The 16890-nt window shown below is 46.3% G+C and overlaps 1 protein-coding gene across 3 annotated transcripts in view; it reads right to left on the bottom strand.

Moving 5' to 3' along the window:
* Positions 1-12334, bottom strand: part of dct (dopachrome tautomerase) — a 43236-nt gene extending 30902 nt beyond the window's left edge. For all 3 annotated transcript variants that reach the window (XR_013577151.1, XM_078545919.1, XM_078545920.1), the window contains exons 1-2: positions 11928-12334; positions 7210-7509 (exon numbers count right to left, since the gene is read on the bottom strand). Coding sequence is in view for 2 of the 3 variants with exons in the window: in XM_078545919.1 (XP_078402045.1) it covers positions 7210-7509; positions 11928-12207 (580 nt within the window). In the remaining variant the exon portion in view is untranslated. The remainder of the gene's footprint in view (positions 1-7209; positions 7510-11927) is intronic.
* Positions 12335-16890: the final 4556 nt, after the last annotated feature.

The raw sequence follows: 16890 nt of genomic DNA, 5'->3' as shown, positions 1-16890 counted from the left end.
AGGGCTAAATTGAACCGCAAAAATTTCCTGGTTGGTGTGCGGGGGCGGGACCCGCTTACTAACGCGTAAACTGACGTGGGATCATGTCGGGTGGAACTCCTGACGTCACCCCGCATTATTGCAATTTTCAGGGCGGCAGGGACGCAGTCGAATCAGCTGTGAGCCTGCCCATCAATGGCCAATTGAGGCCATTTAAAAAGTAATTGTACTAGTTAAAGGACCTGCCCGTCCAACCTTAAGGTTGGCGGGCAGGCCGAGAGCCCTGGCGGGCTTCAGAAAAAGCATGAAACCTCATCCAAGGGCGGGATGAGGTTTCATGTAGGTTTTTAAAAATTTAATAAATGTTTAATTAAAATTGATGGACATGTCCCAACTCATGTGACAGTGTCACATGAGGAGACATGTCAGGGAAATCTTATTTTTCTATTTTTAACACTTCTGAATTTGGCGCCGATCTCTTTGAGGCAGCACTTAGCCTCAGGGAGATGAGAGCGCCCTTTCACACGCATGCGTGAAAGGGCGCACTCTCAGCTTAGGGAATCCCCCCACCCGCTCACATAGGGAGCACATAGGGACAACTGAAGCCAAATGCACCCATCAGCCCTCTTTGAGCTCTTGTCAAAATAATTGTAAACCTGCCCTGATCATTGCAAACAGTCTGAATTAAGATGTTGATCATCTTTTAGTTTTTTTAAATGCTGTCGTAGCCTCAGCAGGTGAGTCTCCAACCATGAGGACCTGACTTAGCAGTATTTTAATTACTGTAAATTCTGCAAACATGTATTCTTGAGTGAGATATTAGTTGACCTTGCAATCAAGGGTTGTTGTTTTAAGCTAGCCATCTATATACTTCATCTTGGCTCAAGTCGATTGTTTAATATGCGAGTCAATGCCATCTGTATGTGTATGTGTATGTATATAAAATAGCCTCCCAATAGCCTGATCATTCACGTCACGCTGGGCGGGCCTTAATTGGCCCGCCCATGTAAAATGGTGGCGTGCCCCCGATCGGGGGCGCTGATCGGAGCCGCGCCTGCATGAACCCGCTCCTGAACGTCCCCCACAACGGGGGGAAAATTCTGCCCCTGATTATTACCATTGTTTATGGAGCTTGCAAAACCTATCGAAATTTAGCCTCCCCTGATGGAAACATTTTTAAACCAGGGGCAGAATCATCCCAGATTTGCACAAAGTGTGGTAGCAGGGGGGTAAAACGACATTTTATCAGTCGGCCACAATAGCAGCTTTTCATGCCATACCATCCAAAACCTGCCGCATTAATTATGCATTCCCGGGAAACACGCCATTTCCATGTCAGCAGGCTCCCATTCACCCGCCATGCCATCACCTTGCCACTTCAGCACACCAGGCGCTATATTTGAAGTCCAGCTGCGCGCACACCTCTCACTGCTTCCAGCCCACGACTGCTGCAAAGAAGACATAGCCCTGAAAGGCAAAAAGACTGCAGCCTCCAGGTTCAATGACGCATCCCTCAAGAGCTTTTAAAGTGCATGGGATTGGGGGTAATGTACTGGGATGGATAGAAAACTGGTTGGCAGACAGGAAACAAAGAGTAGGAATAAACGGGTCTTTTTCCGAATGGCAGGCAGTGACTAGAGGGGTACCGCAGGGATCGGTACTGGGACCCCAGTTATTCACAATATATATTAATGATTTAGATGAGGGAACTTAATGTAATATCTCCAGATTTGCAGTTGACACAAAGATGGGTGGGAGGGTGAATTGTGAGGAGGATGCAGAGATGCTTCAGTGTGATTTGGACAAGCTGAGTGAGTGGGCAAATGCGTGGCAGATGCAGTATAATGTGGATAAATGTGAGGTTATCCACTTTGGTAGCAAAAACAGGAAGGCAGATTATTATCAGAATGGCTATAAATTGAGAGAGGGGAATGTACAATGAGACCTGGGTATCCTCATACACCAGTCGCTGAAGGTAAGCATGCAGGTGCAGCAGGTGGTAAAGAAGGCAAATGGTATGTTGGCCTTCATAGCCAGAGGATTCGAGTACAGGGGCAGGGATGTCTTGCTGCAATTATACAGGGCTTTGGTGAGACCACACCTGGGATATTGTGTGCAGTTTTGGTCTCCTTATCTGAGGAAGGATGTTCTTGCTACAGAGGGAATACAGCGAAGGTTTACCAGACTGATTCCTGGGATGGCAGGACTGACATATGAGGAGAGATTGAGTTGGTTAGGATTATATTCACTGGAGTTCAGAAGAATGAGGGGGGAATCTCATAGAAACCTATAAAATTCTAACAGGACTAGACAGGGTAGATGCAGGAAGGATGTTCCGTTGGTGGGGGAGTCCAGAGCCAGGGGTCACAGTCTGAGGATGCGGGGTAGACCATTTAGGATTGAGATGAGGGGAAATTTCTTCACCCAGAGAGTGGTGAGCCTGTGGAATTCCCTACCACAGGAAGTAGTTGAGGCCAAAACATTGTATGTTTTCAAGAAGGAGTTAGATATAGCTCTTGGGGCGAAAGGGATCAAAGGATATGGGGAGAAAGCGGGAGCAGACTATTGAGTTGGATGATCAGCCATGATCATAATGAATGGTGGAACAGGCTCGAAGGGCCAAATGGCCTACTCCTGCTCCTATTTTCTATGTTTCTATGTAGGCACAGTGGAGGCTCGCCGTGATGTCCTGTACCCCCGTTCTGGCCACAGGATGGGCAGCAACCTCACTAATCCAACTTGGGAGGCTGTGGCAGCGGTGGTCAGCGCCAAAGCCCTACAAAAGAGGACAGCCACCCAGTACAGCAACAGGATGAATGGTCTCATCTGTTCCACCAGGATAATTCACTCTTCTGATCATTCTCAACTCACACACTCACAAACCCATCACATATTCACACTCACAGCTCAAGGGACAACACCACTAACTCTCACACACACCCCCACATCCCCAACATCTTCATTCCCTCTCGCACTCACGTCCTCATCCTGTACATGGCTCCGCACACCACACAAACATTCCACGCAGTGCCATGTGTCCTGCTCACACTCGCTCTATCTGTTTTCATGCAGGAGAAGCTGGCTCACAACAGCAGGGAGAGTTCCCAGACCAGGGAGTGAGGGTGGCGGGGGTGGGGGTGGTGGGGGGGGGGTGGGGGGTGGGGTGGGGGGTGGGGGGTAGTAGAGTGGCCCTCACTCACTTTGAGGAGTGTTCCATCACGCTGACTAGTGAGGACATGGACCATGCTTGTGGTGATGGTGATGTCAGTGGAGAACACCCTCATAAGGATCATGCACCACATCATCCCTCTCTCAACGCAAATGTGAGTGTTCTCTCTCTCTCATGCTTTTGACTCTGCTGGCATGCACTACTTATCTCTACATTGGTTCACACGGAACTGGCAAGCGACTGACGCCCTCAGCCAGCCAGTCCCTCAGCTCCATCCACGTCCTCACCTCCAGCCAAGAGGACACCTCCCCCATTGAAGAGCTGGAAATAAGCAGCCTGGAAGACCTGTCACAGCGCTTACACACACCCTGCACCAGCGCAGAGACACACACCTCAGTTCTTCCTCCAGTTTTACTCCTTCTCCCTTCCTGGCTAGTTCCTCCCTCCCTTCTGCACATTCCTTTCCTCCTCAGACTCCATCCTCCTCTCTGCACTCCTTTCTCCCATCGGACTCCCTCCCCTCTCCACACTCCTTCCTCCCCCCAGACCCCCTCCCCTCTCCGCATTCCTTCCTTCCCCTGGACTCCTTCCTTTCTCTGCACTCCTTCCCCCCTCCGAACTCCTTCCCTTATACCTTCCAGCCCCTTTGTACCTACCTCCCCTGTTGCTATCTTCTCCTGTTACCCCCTCTTCCTGTATTCCCGCCCACCTACCAACCTCACCCCCTGTCACCTTCATTCCCCCCTCCCAACCTCACCCCCGACACCTTCATTCCCCCTCCAAACTTCACCCCCCCAACACCTGTTCCTCCCCCAGCCAATCCTAGACCTTCCTTTCCACCCCCTCGACCATCATCCGTTGTGAGCATCAAAGGTGACTTTCCAACTTCCATGAACTGCTTCACAGAACCTCATCCATGAGAATCCACCCAGTAGCCATAGACATTCCTCCAGGATCCCGTTGCTGTCAGGGTCCAGCATCTTCTGCTCCTCGGATGTCTGCAACGTGAGCAAGACCCTGGCAGTGAGTCCCGACTTTTGCATGTCACAGTTGTCAAGATGTGTTCTGCACCGTCGTGTTTTCCCGCCGATGTAGGCAGATGATCCAGTAAGTTGTGGGGGGCGCAGTGAGTCCAGCGGGCTGGCCTTATAATGATATGCTGATGTATTACAATAAGGTTCCCGACGTCCAATGGCAGGTATCGCGGCCCACCAACAACGGGCTGAGTGGACAATCACAAACTGGTTTCATGATGTTGTGAAACCAATTTTTGGCCTTCTTGCCATATTGTCCGCTCATGCCACTGAACACGTCTGACGCCAGCAGGCACGGAAAATCCCAGCCCGTATGTGGGAATTCTATTTGCATGTTATCCCAAAGAGTTTTCTGTCAGACTACTTTCTTGTTACAAATATAATAACATTCAAATTGTATTTTATAATTGAAAATCAGTTTACCAACTTTATTAACTAACAAGATTTTAACATTTCTATTAAATGGCTGTTAGTATTTACATCTTGAAACCTTAGATAGAATGAACAAGGATTACAAAAGACTAATGTGTCTTTAATGTATTATTTTCTAATATATCAAGAGAATTGCATCTAACACACTTTTTTTTGTCACATTTGCTTCCTGTAAATATAACTTTTTTGCCATCACTTTGTTGTGTGATTTAAGTTAAATAATGGCAAATCAGTACTGAAGGGATAAAGAATGTACAAGCCAAAAGCAAGGAAAGTGGCCTGAAAACTATATGAAATTATTAAAGATAGTTTTTGAAACTGGGGTGGCATAGTGGCGCAGTGGTTAGTGCTGCTGCCTAACAACTCCAGTGATGTGGGTTTGGTCCTGACCCCAGGTGTCTGTCTGTGTGGAGTTTGCACGTTCTCCCCGTGTCCGCATGGGTTTCCGCTGGGTGCTCTGGTTTCCTCCCACTGTCCAAAGACATGCTGGTTAGGTGGATTGGCTACGGTTAAATTGTCCTTTAGTGTGAGTGTATTCCCTGTGATGTCCTGGGTGTACCCCATCTAGTGCCCATTGCCTTTCAGGATAGGCTCCAACTCCCCATGACCCTGAATTGGATAAAGCGGTTCTAGAAAAGTGAGTGAGTGAAGTGAGTTTTTGAAAATGAATTGAATGTAAAGTGTATTGTGATTTTAAATTGAATTTTAATTAAATTTTTTAATAAAAATCTATTAACTTAGTTTTCACTTGGGAAAGCAAGTCAAGCTGAGAGATAGAGAAAGAGAGACGTTGTTCAATCATTTACACTTATCTAATATTGGTGCAAGATTTGCTTATACAGCTGATGTCGGCAAATGAAACATTAACTATTTGTTCTTGAGTCTAAAATGCAAGAAGCTGTTGCACAAAAACAAAGCATTCTAAGAAGGTAAGAAGTGACTAAACTGTTGAACTTGAATCTGTACTGACTCACGGGGAATTCAAACTTGTTTCACAAACATTTTTTTATGTCTGAACGGTGCAGGTAACAATTTAATGTAATTTTGGGCAGAATATTGCCGTCGGTGTGCGGGGGCGAGTCCGACACGCCGACACGTAAAATGACGCGCGATGCCACTGGGTGTGCATCCCGATGTCATCTCACATCATTTCGATATTTCATACGGTGGGCACGCAGCAGAGCTGGCTGAGCGCCCGCTGAACTGTCAACAGCCTATTAAGGCCATTAAAAAAGCAATTAAAGTTGTTGACAACGCTGCCCATCCAACCTTAAGGTTGGCGGGCAGGCGAAGAGCCCAAGCGGCCTTTGCATTTTTCAGATAACCTCATCCAAGGGCAGGATGAGGTTTCCTGAAGGTTAAATAAAATAAATAAATACATTTTTCATAATTCACAAGCATGTCCCAGCTCATGTGACACTGTCAAATGAGGGGACATGTCCAAATGATTTTTCACTTTATTTACAAAAACATTTCATTATGTACTTAATCTCCCTGAGGCAGCTCCGTGCCTCAAGGAGATTGCTGCGCTCTTTCGTGCGTATGTGTGATTTTCCCTCCTCCCACCACCCGCACAGGTAGCGCTGAGTGCTATGGAATGCGTATTATGCTGGGCGGGCCTTAATTGGCCCGCCTACATAAAATGGTGGCGTGCAACCGATCGCTCCCAGTCCGCCCGACATAGGTAAGATTCAGCCCTATGAGAATTTAACAAAATTCCACTTGAAAGAAATGGGGTGGGTGGGGTAGTTAGTAGAATTTATCATTAATACAGAATGACTGAGCACTTGGACAAATGCAAACTGATCAGAGACAGCAGTGCCGATTCACCAAAACAATACTTAATCAAACAGCTATTTTATTAAGACAAGTTTCATTAAACTTGGTTTGTAATCTACTGAGTATGGAAGATTGAGGAATATATAGTTGAGGCATTTAGACTGATAAAAAGATTCAGTAGAGCAGATGCAGAGAAACTACTTTCTCTGGTGGGGAAATCCAGAACAAAGGGACATAATCTCAAAATTAGAGTAGGACCATTCGGGAGCAAAATCAGGAAGCACTTATTCACGCAAAGCGTAGTAGAAATATGGAAGTGTCTGGCCCAAAAGACTGTAGATTCTGGGTCAATTGAAACTTTCAACACTAAGATTGATGGATTTTTGTTAGGTAAGAGTATCAGTGGATATCGAACAAAGGCAAATCAATGGAGCTAAGATACTGATCAGGCATGCTCTAGTTGAATGACAGGACTGGCACAAGGGCTCAATGGCCCATTCATATACTTATGTTTGCAGAGAAGTAATTAATGGCAAAAACATAGAGTTCCGGAAAGGTTAGGGAGGAGATATCCTTTAACTGTCACACAGCAAACAAGAGTGATGTAAATACATTCGCACAGCATGTTCATTGTCACAATACAACAGCATAGGTAAACATGTAAGTATTCTACTAGGAGATGCAAATTAATTACTCATTTCACACCACAGCTAAATTCTTACCAAGTTTACTTCAAAATAAAATTGATAATATAGACAGGAGCTCTAGAAGCTAAGCTACACTTGATAACCGTTAATTTTAAAAAGTACAACTAACCCAGTAGTGTGTCTCTTGTGGAGTAGTAATGAAGCCACACAAAATAATTATATATCGTGACATTTGCTACTTGTGGTTGAGTTCCATTAGGCCCAAGTAAACTCAGCCAGTGCTGAGTAGCAATTACATAATCTGGGTGGATTGTAGTTTTGGCTTGGTCCAATGCATCCAAGAACTGCTGTTGCTCCATTGGGGTCAGTGAAAGGATATTTTTTCTAACCACTGGTGTTTTTCTCAGCTCACAGTTTTGGCCAGTCCATCCAAATTTGCACTCAGCACAGTTATACCCGGCATAGTTTCCTATTTTAGTGAAGAGAAAATTTTCACAAGTTACAGAGAATGATCACTTCATAGTAATTATTATGATTTTTTAAATATAAACTGTCATTACAGATCTCATTCAACTGGGAGGATACACCGTCATGGACATTGCAGCTGCCAACACTGCTCAACATCATCCCACCCGTTTAATATGGGGCACTGAATTCATTTGTTGTCTGTATTGCTCCCAAACTTAATAATGCATTTCTGCTTATTCAGCAGAATCAACTTTTAATTTTCATTCTGCTGAAAATACCATTCTTAGTGAACACTGAAATGGGTCTTTCTTTTCTTCTGCTAATCAGCCTGGTGCTAATGTAAGCCCTTTGCTGTTCTGAATGCTCCCAATCTATTCATCAATAAATTCTCATTTATTCCTGATTAGCCCAGAAATTCTGTTCATTTCCTAGACCTTTTCCTCACCTGCAATCCCTGTTCTCATGCCATATTCCTTTTACTTTGTCAGTTCCTCTAACTACTTTCTCGTATTCACTTCTTGAAGATTACCCCGTAGAAAATCATATTTTGTAAAGCAATCCCACTAAAACAATCTCATCATCTGTTTCTCTCTCCACAGATACTATCTGACATGCTGAATATTTCCAGCATTTTCCGTTTCTATTTCAGATTTCCAGCATCTGCAGTATTTTGCATTGGTGCCATCCAGTTCTAATCTTAAAAAAGAAATTTCCTCCATTCCTTCATTCCTCTTGAACCTCATGACTAATAGGTCTATCAAATCTTCTAGTCCCTAAACTCCAATGAGGCTCCTGAACTGATGGTTTCCCACTCATAGTCAAATATCAGTCTCCAGGTTTAGGCCTGGGCTTTACAACATCTGTGCCCCTTGAAGAAAATCTTTGCATCTGCAGAGCAAGTTATATGTAGGATTCCCAGATCATCTTATTCGCTTAAGCATTGATACTGGCATTAGTGTAAAACTCATGTAAATATGTAAGCAGTTGAACTATTTGGAAAATTCTGTGCCGCCTTTAGAAACAGTTCAGCCTGCACTCTTCAGCAATGGTCTTGAAAACCCACAAAAGAAAGGAACAATGCTTGTTTTTTTTTCAAGTTCACTCTTGAATAATTTCACCAGCTATCTTGGCAATAATTTTGTTGTGTTTGTACAGAATCATTATAATATAAGTACCATCTGTGCCCAGAGGATAGCAGGCCAGGGCCCATGCTATGAAGTGCCTTCAAAAATGTTATTATGTTAAAGCTGCTATATAAATGCAAAGTATTGTTGTTGGTAATATCTGGTGAGCTGTATCATTCTAGAATCATGCTGGACTCTCCTCTCCAACCTATGCTGCTTTTCCTACTCTATCTCTAAGAAGGTTTTTAACTCTTACCCCATCCCACTGCCTTTACATCAGAATTTTCTGAAATCAGGGAAGCTGCTAACTGCTCAAAAGTCTAGTGAAAACATAAACCTGAAGATCACAGAACCATATAGAACCACGGAATAATATAACACAAAAGGAGGCCATTTGGTCCATAGCTCTTCACCAGCTGTTTCTAAGAGCCATCTAGTTAGCCCCACTCCACTACTCTTTCCCTATATCCCTGCAATTTTTTTCTCCTTCAAGCATTTAACCAATTCCCTTTTGAAAGCTGCCATTGAATCCGTATCCACCATTTTATCAGGTAGCGCATCCCAAATCCTAATCACTCATTGCATTAAAAAGGTTTGCCTCATGTCATCCCTGGATCTTTAAATCTGTGCCCTCTTGTTGTCAATCCTTATATCATAGAAAAAGTTTCTCTTTACTTACTCTATCTAACTCCTCCATGATTTTAAACACCTCTACCAAATCTCTTCTTAGCTTTCTCTGCTCTAAGGTGAACAACCCCCAGCTTTTCCTGTCTATCCATATTAATCCCTCATTTGTGGAACAATTCTAGTAAATCTCTTCTGTACCCCCTTCAAAGCCATCCATCCTTCCGAAAGTGTGGTGTGCAGAATCAGACACAGGTGGAGCTGAACTAATGGGGAGAATTTTTCCTTTGGCGAGTTGGCTGGGTGGGAGCGGGCAATGGCAGGCACGGAGCCGATCATCGCCTGCGATCGGCTGCGCGCAGCCATTTTACAGGGGCGGGCCAATTAAGGCCCACCCAGCGTAACGCACAGCTGGTAATGCTCAGCGCTACCTGTGCGGGCGGGGGGAGGAGGGAGAGTCGGGGCCTGCGCTCTTTCACACATGCATGCGAAAGAGTGCAACAAGATAATAAAACTTTTTTTAAAAATAAAGTAGAAAATTATTTAAACATGTCGCCTCATGTGACAGTGTCACATGAGCTGGGACATGTTTGTGAAGTTAGCAAAATGTATTTAATTATTTTATAAAATCTTCAGGAAACCTCATCCTGCCCACGGATGAGGCTTCCTGAAAAACGTGAGGGCCGCTTGGGCTCTTTGCCTGCCCGCCAACCTTAAGGTTAGATGGGCAGCATTGTTAATAAGTTAAATTACTTTTTTAACGGCCTTAATAGGCCGTTGACAGTTTGGTGGGCGCGCAGTCATCTCCGGCATGTGTCCGCTGAACAAAATTGCGAAATGACGTGCAATGACGTCGGGACGCACGCCCAACATCATTGCACGTCATTTTATGCATAGGCGTGTGGGGTGGGCCCCCACACGCCAACAGGAAGATTCAGCCCAAAGTTTTATAAAGGTTTAGCATAACTTCCTTGTTTTTGCATTCTGTTCCTCTATTTATAAAGCCCCGAATCTCTGCTTTGTTCATGTATCTTGCCAATGTCAAAGATTTGTTCACAAGCACCCCAGGGGCAGAATATTACACTTTGTGTGCAGGCTCGTGCCTGAAATGCCTGAGCGCAAGATGATGTCGGGCATGCATCCTGACGTCATCGCGCACTCTCGTGATATTCCATTCGTGGGACGGGCGCCGGAGTCAGCTGCACACCCACCGATAATTGAAAGGCCTATTAAGGCCATTAACAATCTAATTAAATTCAAATCTACTCTGCCCGTCCAAGCGGCTTTTACATTTTTTAGGAAACCTCATCCACGAGCAGGATAAGGCTTCCTAAAGCAGATAAACATTAAATAAAAACTTTATTTTGGAATTTAAAACATGTCCCATCTCATGAAGGGACATGTTTTATTAAATTTTTACTGTCTTTATTAATTATTTAAACAGCGCTTCAATCTTCCTGATGCATGGAGCTGCTCGCCTGCTCCTCCCCCTCTCCCACACAGGTAGCACTCAGGGCTGCTGCTTGCGATCCATGCAGGGAGGGCCATCACTGGCCTGCCCACGTGACATCGCGGTGCAGAGCCAATTGCGGGTGGGGGTCGGCTTCCCGACTGCCCCCACCCACCCCCGCTAAGCACCTCCACCAAGGGCAATATCCTGCCCCAGGTTTCTGTCTCCTTGCACCCCCTTTGTTATTGTACCATTTAGCTTGAATTGTTTCTCCTTATACTTCTACCAAAATGTATCGCTTCATCTCTCTGTGCTGAATTTCATCTCCCATGTGTCCACCCATTCAACCAGTCTATGTCCTCTTGAAGTCTATTACTATCTTAGTTACTGTTTACTACGCTTCCAAATTTTGTACCATCTGCAGATTTTGAAATGATTCTAGTACTGATCCACTGTATATCTCCCTCCAGTCTGAAAAACAAACATTCATCATAACCTTTGGTACTGTGCACATCTCTGGCCTCTGTATTATAAAAAGGCTAGAGGTATTGGAGAAGCTACAAAAAGGATTCACAATGATCATACCATAACTTAGAGGATATATTAATCACGAAGGACAGAATATGATAGAGCTCTTTAGAAAACAGAAAAGTGGGGGTGATCTAATAGAAGACTTTAAGATAATGAAAGAGTTATCGTGGGAAAATGTAGGAAAATACTTTTACTTGTGATGGAATCCACAACTAGGTGCCAAAAATATAAGATAGTCACTAACAAATCCAATGAGGAATTGTGAGAAATTTCTCCATCCAAAAAGTGGTGAGAATGTGCAATATGCTACCATAATTGAGTGGATTAACATGGATGCACTTAAGGGGAAGCTAGGTAAGCACACGAGGAAGAAAGGAATAGAAGAATATTCTGAAGAAGTGAATTGAAGTAGAGTGAAAGGAAACACCAATGGAGCATAAATGCTGGCATTGAACAGATTGTCCAAAAGGCCTGTTTCTGGGCTGTACACTTGATACAACTGTATATGTCTGGCATTTAATGCTGTTTCATGTGATTTCAATAAATACTATAGATTGGAAATAAAGTGTTCAGTTTAGGTAGATTCAAACACATATTATAGCACAATAATAAAATCAAATTGAAAGAAGGGTTAATAAAAGGTTTAGATCCATTACTTTTACATAAGCAGAAATAAGAAAGCCCCATTACCAGTACACCTGCAGGTCCGATTAAAGAATTTCAATGGCCACCTCTCCCGATCATCCACGTTTCGCAGGTTGTATGGTCCACTCCAGGGTTTCTCACTGACTTGCACATCAGCACATTTTCCTCGATTAAGTTCAGCCCCACAGAGCACTGTTGGATCTGAGCCCTGGGATGGGCAGCACTGTTTGGAGAGCAGGGCAGAGACAGTGGTGCATGCACGGGGAAATTGAGCATCAGCCAGCTCAAAAACCCCTAGCACAGTCCACAGCCACAATGTCCACATCCTACCAAAATACAATTAACTCACTTAAAGATTACGAAGAATTCACCGGTTACTACCAGACCCTTTCAAATGGAGGACACTTGTGTAAAATCAAGTTGTATGCTTCAACAAAACTAAATCCTTGCAGTGTGTGCATACGCATGGATTGCCAATAAAGCCTCACTTGAAGGGATAATAACTGAATGCATCTTAGGATTTTCACATGACTTGTGGCCTTTTAACCTGCAGCATTTTTCCACTAGGCAGAGATCTTATGACCCTTCTGATAATTTTACATTGAAATTCTTAAAAAGGTTGCATCCTCTTTTGAAAACTCTTTCCATTTGTTCAGCGGGTTTCATAAATCCAATGAAGCAACATTAATTGCTCATCCTTAGTTGCCAGGTAGTGGAGGGCCATCTTGAAACATTGGCATCCTTGAGGTGATCTTCCCACATTGATGCCCTGTCCCTGCCTAAGTCCATCTGTTACTAAAAGCATCATCCATGCTTTTGATGCCTCCAAACTCAACTATTCCTCTGTTGTCTTGGTTGGCCACCCATCTGACCTACATTGGCTCGCGTTCCATACACCTCCATTTTAAAATGTTCACTCTTGTGTTCAAATCCCTTCACATTCTCGCTCCTCCCTGTCACTGTAATCTCCTCCAGCCCGACAATGCTTTGGAATTTCCATGTTGCTCCATTTCTGCCCTCTTCTGCATCCCATATTTCCTTCACATCAACATTGGTGGGCGTGTCTAGGCCCTAAACTCTGGAATTCTCTTCTTAAACCTCTCTGACTCTCCGCCTCTCTCTTTCCTTAAAACCTCTGACCAATTTTTTTGTCATCTGTCCTAATATTTTCTTCTTTGGCTCATGTCAGTTTTTGTCAGATTATGCTCCTGGGAAATGCTTGGTGACTATGTTAAACATGCTGTATAAATAAAAGTTATTCTAATTGCAAGGGAATTCCATGATATTGATGAAATGCAAATAAAGGAACAGTGGTTATTGTCTAAGTTAAGATACTGTTTGTGTTGGATGTGATGTATTCCCGTGACATCTGCACTCCACTGCTGATCAAAGTCACAGGTCAGGGGTTTTCTGTCAAAGTAGTCTTGTTAAGTTGTAGCAGTATGTCCTGCAGATTCAACAATGCAGGCTAAGTGCACTGCAGTTGGAGCAATGAATATTGAGTCTGGTCATGTGGCTGCTCTTTCCAGGACGATGCCAAGTTCCTCAGAGCAGAGTTTCCATTTTTGGTACAGATTAAGTCAGTCGTGCAGAGGTAACTCATCCCCCCTATTCCTGAGAGCTTCAAGATGGCATGCACCAGGTATGGTTGTTCAATCTTTGGTTTTGAGGTGAAGACTTGTCTGTGTCTAACTCAGTAAAGAGGATGTTAGCGGGCAAAGATAGCAGATAGAATGAGGCAGGGGTGGAGAGTGTGGTACTCGTGCTCTCAAATGGTGCAGAGGGTTGGGCTTGGAGAGAGTGGGCCTCCTACTTGGGCCCTGAAGCAGCAGCACAGCAAGGCACTGGCATGTTTGGAGGCAGGGGGACTAGGCGTTTGAAGGGAGCCAGGCTCTGGCCTATAGGGCAGGGTCCATCGTTGCAGTGGTCTGATCCTGTGTGTCCAAGCGAAGTAGCTGTACCACACATGGCAGGTTAACAGTCAGGGAAGGGACCTTTAGTTTGAAGCAGGGCAGGTCCTGTGGCAGGGTCACAGTGTTAGTGTTCATCGACATGGCTGCTCAGAAAGTACTACCTTGATGGAGGTCACTTGCTGCTAGGAAACTTTTACCTTGTAAGAGATCAGGTTGTTGTGGGTGGAGGGCACTGTGGGATGGGAGGATGTGGGATGGGGTGGTTCATGGGATGATCATGTACTCACACTGGGCAACTGCAGCTGATGTAGGAATGAAATCCATGTCAACAGAGGTGTTCATACCTTTGTTTCTTTTTTTTTATCTTTGTCTGCTGTCGTCATACAGTTCACTTAGTGGATTTACAAGCTCATACCTCAATCTTTTTGCAACCTTGGGCAGGGATTGGCCAGTGGAGGGCCTTGGCTGCACAACAACATAGGCCACAAGGCCATCAGCCAGCACCAGCCAAAGGGAGAGGAGATCAGGAGGGACCCAACCAGGGCTGTCTTCATCATGTCAGCATGTGTTCAGAGTGCGCACCAAGGTCAGCATTTTTCCTATGGCAGGCAGGCTGTGCGGGAGCGGGCACGGGTGGGTGCGGAGCCGATCGCCACCTGCACTTGGCTCCGCACTGCCATTTTATGTGGGCGGGCCAATTAAGGCCTGCCCAGCATAAATCGCAGCTCCTGAGATCTGCGGGAAGGGGCGGGTGGCGGCGGGAGGCCAATGTCCACCCGGTCCAATGGCAACCCGGCGGCCTCTTCAAAACCGGCGCAGGCTGCCATCCTAAGGCTGCCACTAATATCGGTCAGGAACATGACGGATAATGTCCTCAGAAAGCAGGCCAGGTGGGAGGGCAGGTCGGCGGGGCAGTCGGCCCCGAGGTTCTTGGGTGAGTGACTCGCTACCCTCATTGAGGAGGGGGCAGCACGCCGTGAGATCCTGATGCCAAGGGATGGGAGGAAGAGGCCCCATCACATAACAAAACATGCCTGGGAGGAGGCGGCAGAAAGGGCCAGCTCCCATGATGTGGTGAGACGCACCTGGGTGCAGTGCCGCAAGCGGTTTAATGACCTCTTGCGGTCAGGAAGGGTGAGTACTGTGTTGGCATGGGTCACTTAGCACAACAGTTAGGTTGCACCCCTCCCCGCCTCCCACCAACTAGAATTTTGTTTTTGTATTCATTAATTCACTGGGTGGGCCAGCATTTATTGCCCATCACGAGTTGCATGTGAGAAGGTGGTGGTGAGTTGCCTTATGGTTCCGCTGCATGTGGTGCAGGAACACCCACAGTGCTGTTTGGGGGCGAGTTCCAGGACTTTGACCTAGCGACAGTGGAGGAGTGGCGAAACATTTCCAAGTGAGAATGCTGAGTGAATTGGAAGGGAACTTCCAGGTGGTGGTGTTCCCATCTATCTGCTGCCCTTGTCCTTCTAAGTGGTAGTGTTCATGGGTTTGGAAGGTCTTAGAGTGTGAGTGGCAAATGTGATGGAGGTAGGTAGGTCATCTGGGCAAGGGGGTCAGCCCTGGCTGCTTGGATTGAGGGCATGGCTGCTCCAGGGTCATGAATCGGCTGAGCGGATCAAAGGTTTTCCTCAGGTGGGGGTGGCAAGGCTGCAATGGCATGCAGGTACAGGGTGGACAAATCAATGCTCCTCTCTCCTTTCAGCAGAGGGCAGCCCCACCTTCTCATCATGACCAGATATGAGCAGGAGGCACTGGAGCTGGAGAGGCGCCATGCGCCCAGGTCAACCAGCCACGGTGAGTTTGGGGTGCCACTGGGAGATAAGGGTGCCGTGCACTGAGGTCACAATGTCAGTGCAAACATTCCACTGTTGACTGTATATTGATTTCAGCATCCAACATGGGTTGCCCATTGATAATGGAAGGAGGAGTGCATCCTTATCCGGGTGCTAGGCATGCACATTAACAGTGTAACGACTTCAACTAATCAAATGTCCTTGTTCTTCCTTTCAGTCTCACCAGGGCACGTCCGGATTCAGGAGGCAAAGGGACAGCCGCTGACCCCCGAGGGCAGAGAAGACATTAACGCACCAACATTACACCCTCTCAGCCAGGTACCAGCACCTCGGTGGGGATAAGATTGTCAGCTAGTACCTCGGTGCAGCGGTGAGGGTACTTCACACTCGCTTGAGGTGCAGGCGGAGGCAGAGAGTGCCCAGGGCGCCGACAGTCAGAGGTATGCTGGAGACCAGGATGATGCTCAGTCGATGGCTGATGATGGGCCTCTGGAGTCGTCCCTGAGGCAGCAGATGCTGGAAGTCCAGCAGGGTCTGCGGGAGGATCTGGCGGAGATATGTGAGGGAATGCGTGCCATGGTCTCTGTGATGGAGGAGCCCATGCGGAGCATGAGCAATGCAATGACCCTCATGGCCAAGCGCAATGCCCCCTCCTTGGAGAGAGTGGCGACTCTCATGGAGAGGCTCCTCCAGGAGAACAAGCAAGGTTTCCTGGGGATGCGCTCGGACCTGCAATCCCTCAGAGCGGCAATGACCTCAGGTGATCAGTGTCAGTACGGGAGATGGATTGGGCACCCAGTACCCCAGCTAGGTGCCCATCCATCAATGGTGAGCAGAAAGGCCAAAGAGACCTCACTGTGGTGCACGAGCTGCTTGTCGTCTCTGTGGGCTCCTCTCAGAGCACTCCAGATGACGGCAGTAGCTCCTCCACCCCTCTGCCAGTGACTGTGGGATCTGATGAGGCTGCAGCAGCTGGGGAGATGCCAGCTCCTTCCCAGTTGGGGCCAGCACAGGCTCCACGGGCCAGAGGACGCCTTCCAAGGTCATCAAGGCCAACAGGATAGCAGAGTGAGCAGGCTGCCTCCAATGCCAGTGCCAGCAAGGGAGAGCACCTAGATGTAGCACCTGCAAGCGTAAACATAAATCACCTTAGACACAACACGGGCTTATCACTAGTGGTTTTCTTTTGCCCCACATTTAAGTTGCTTTTATGTTGGTGTGCTGTTCAACACCTTTTAATGTGCTTTGATTTCTGTATACCAGTTGCCAATCATTAAATGTTATGGTTCTCAA

This window comes from Cetorhinus maximus, chromosome 7 (assembly GCF_964194155.1).
Source record: "Cetorhinus maximus chromosome 7, sCetMax3.hap1.1, whole genome shotgun sequence".
NCBI classification, from domain to species: Eukaryota; Metazoa; Chordata; class Chondrichthyes; order Lamniformes; family Cetorhinidae; genus Cetorhinus; species Cetorhinus maximus.
The sequence above is the reverse complement of the archived record's forward strand: the minus strand, read 5'-3'. Positions and strand labels throughout refer to the sequence as shown.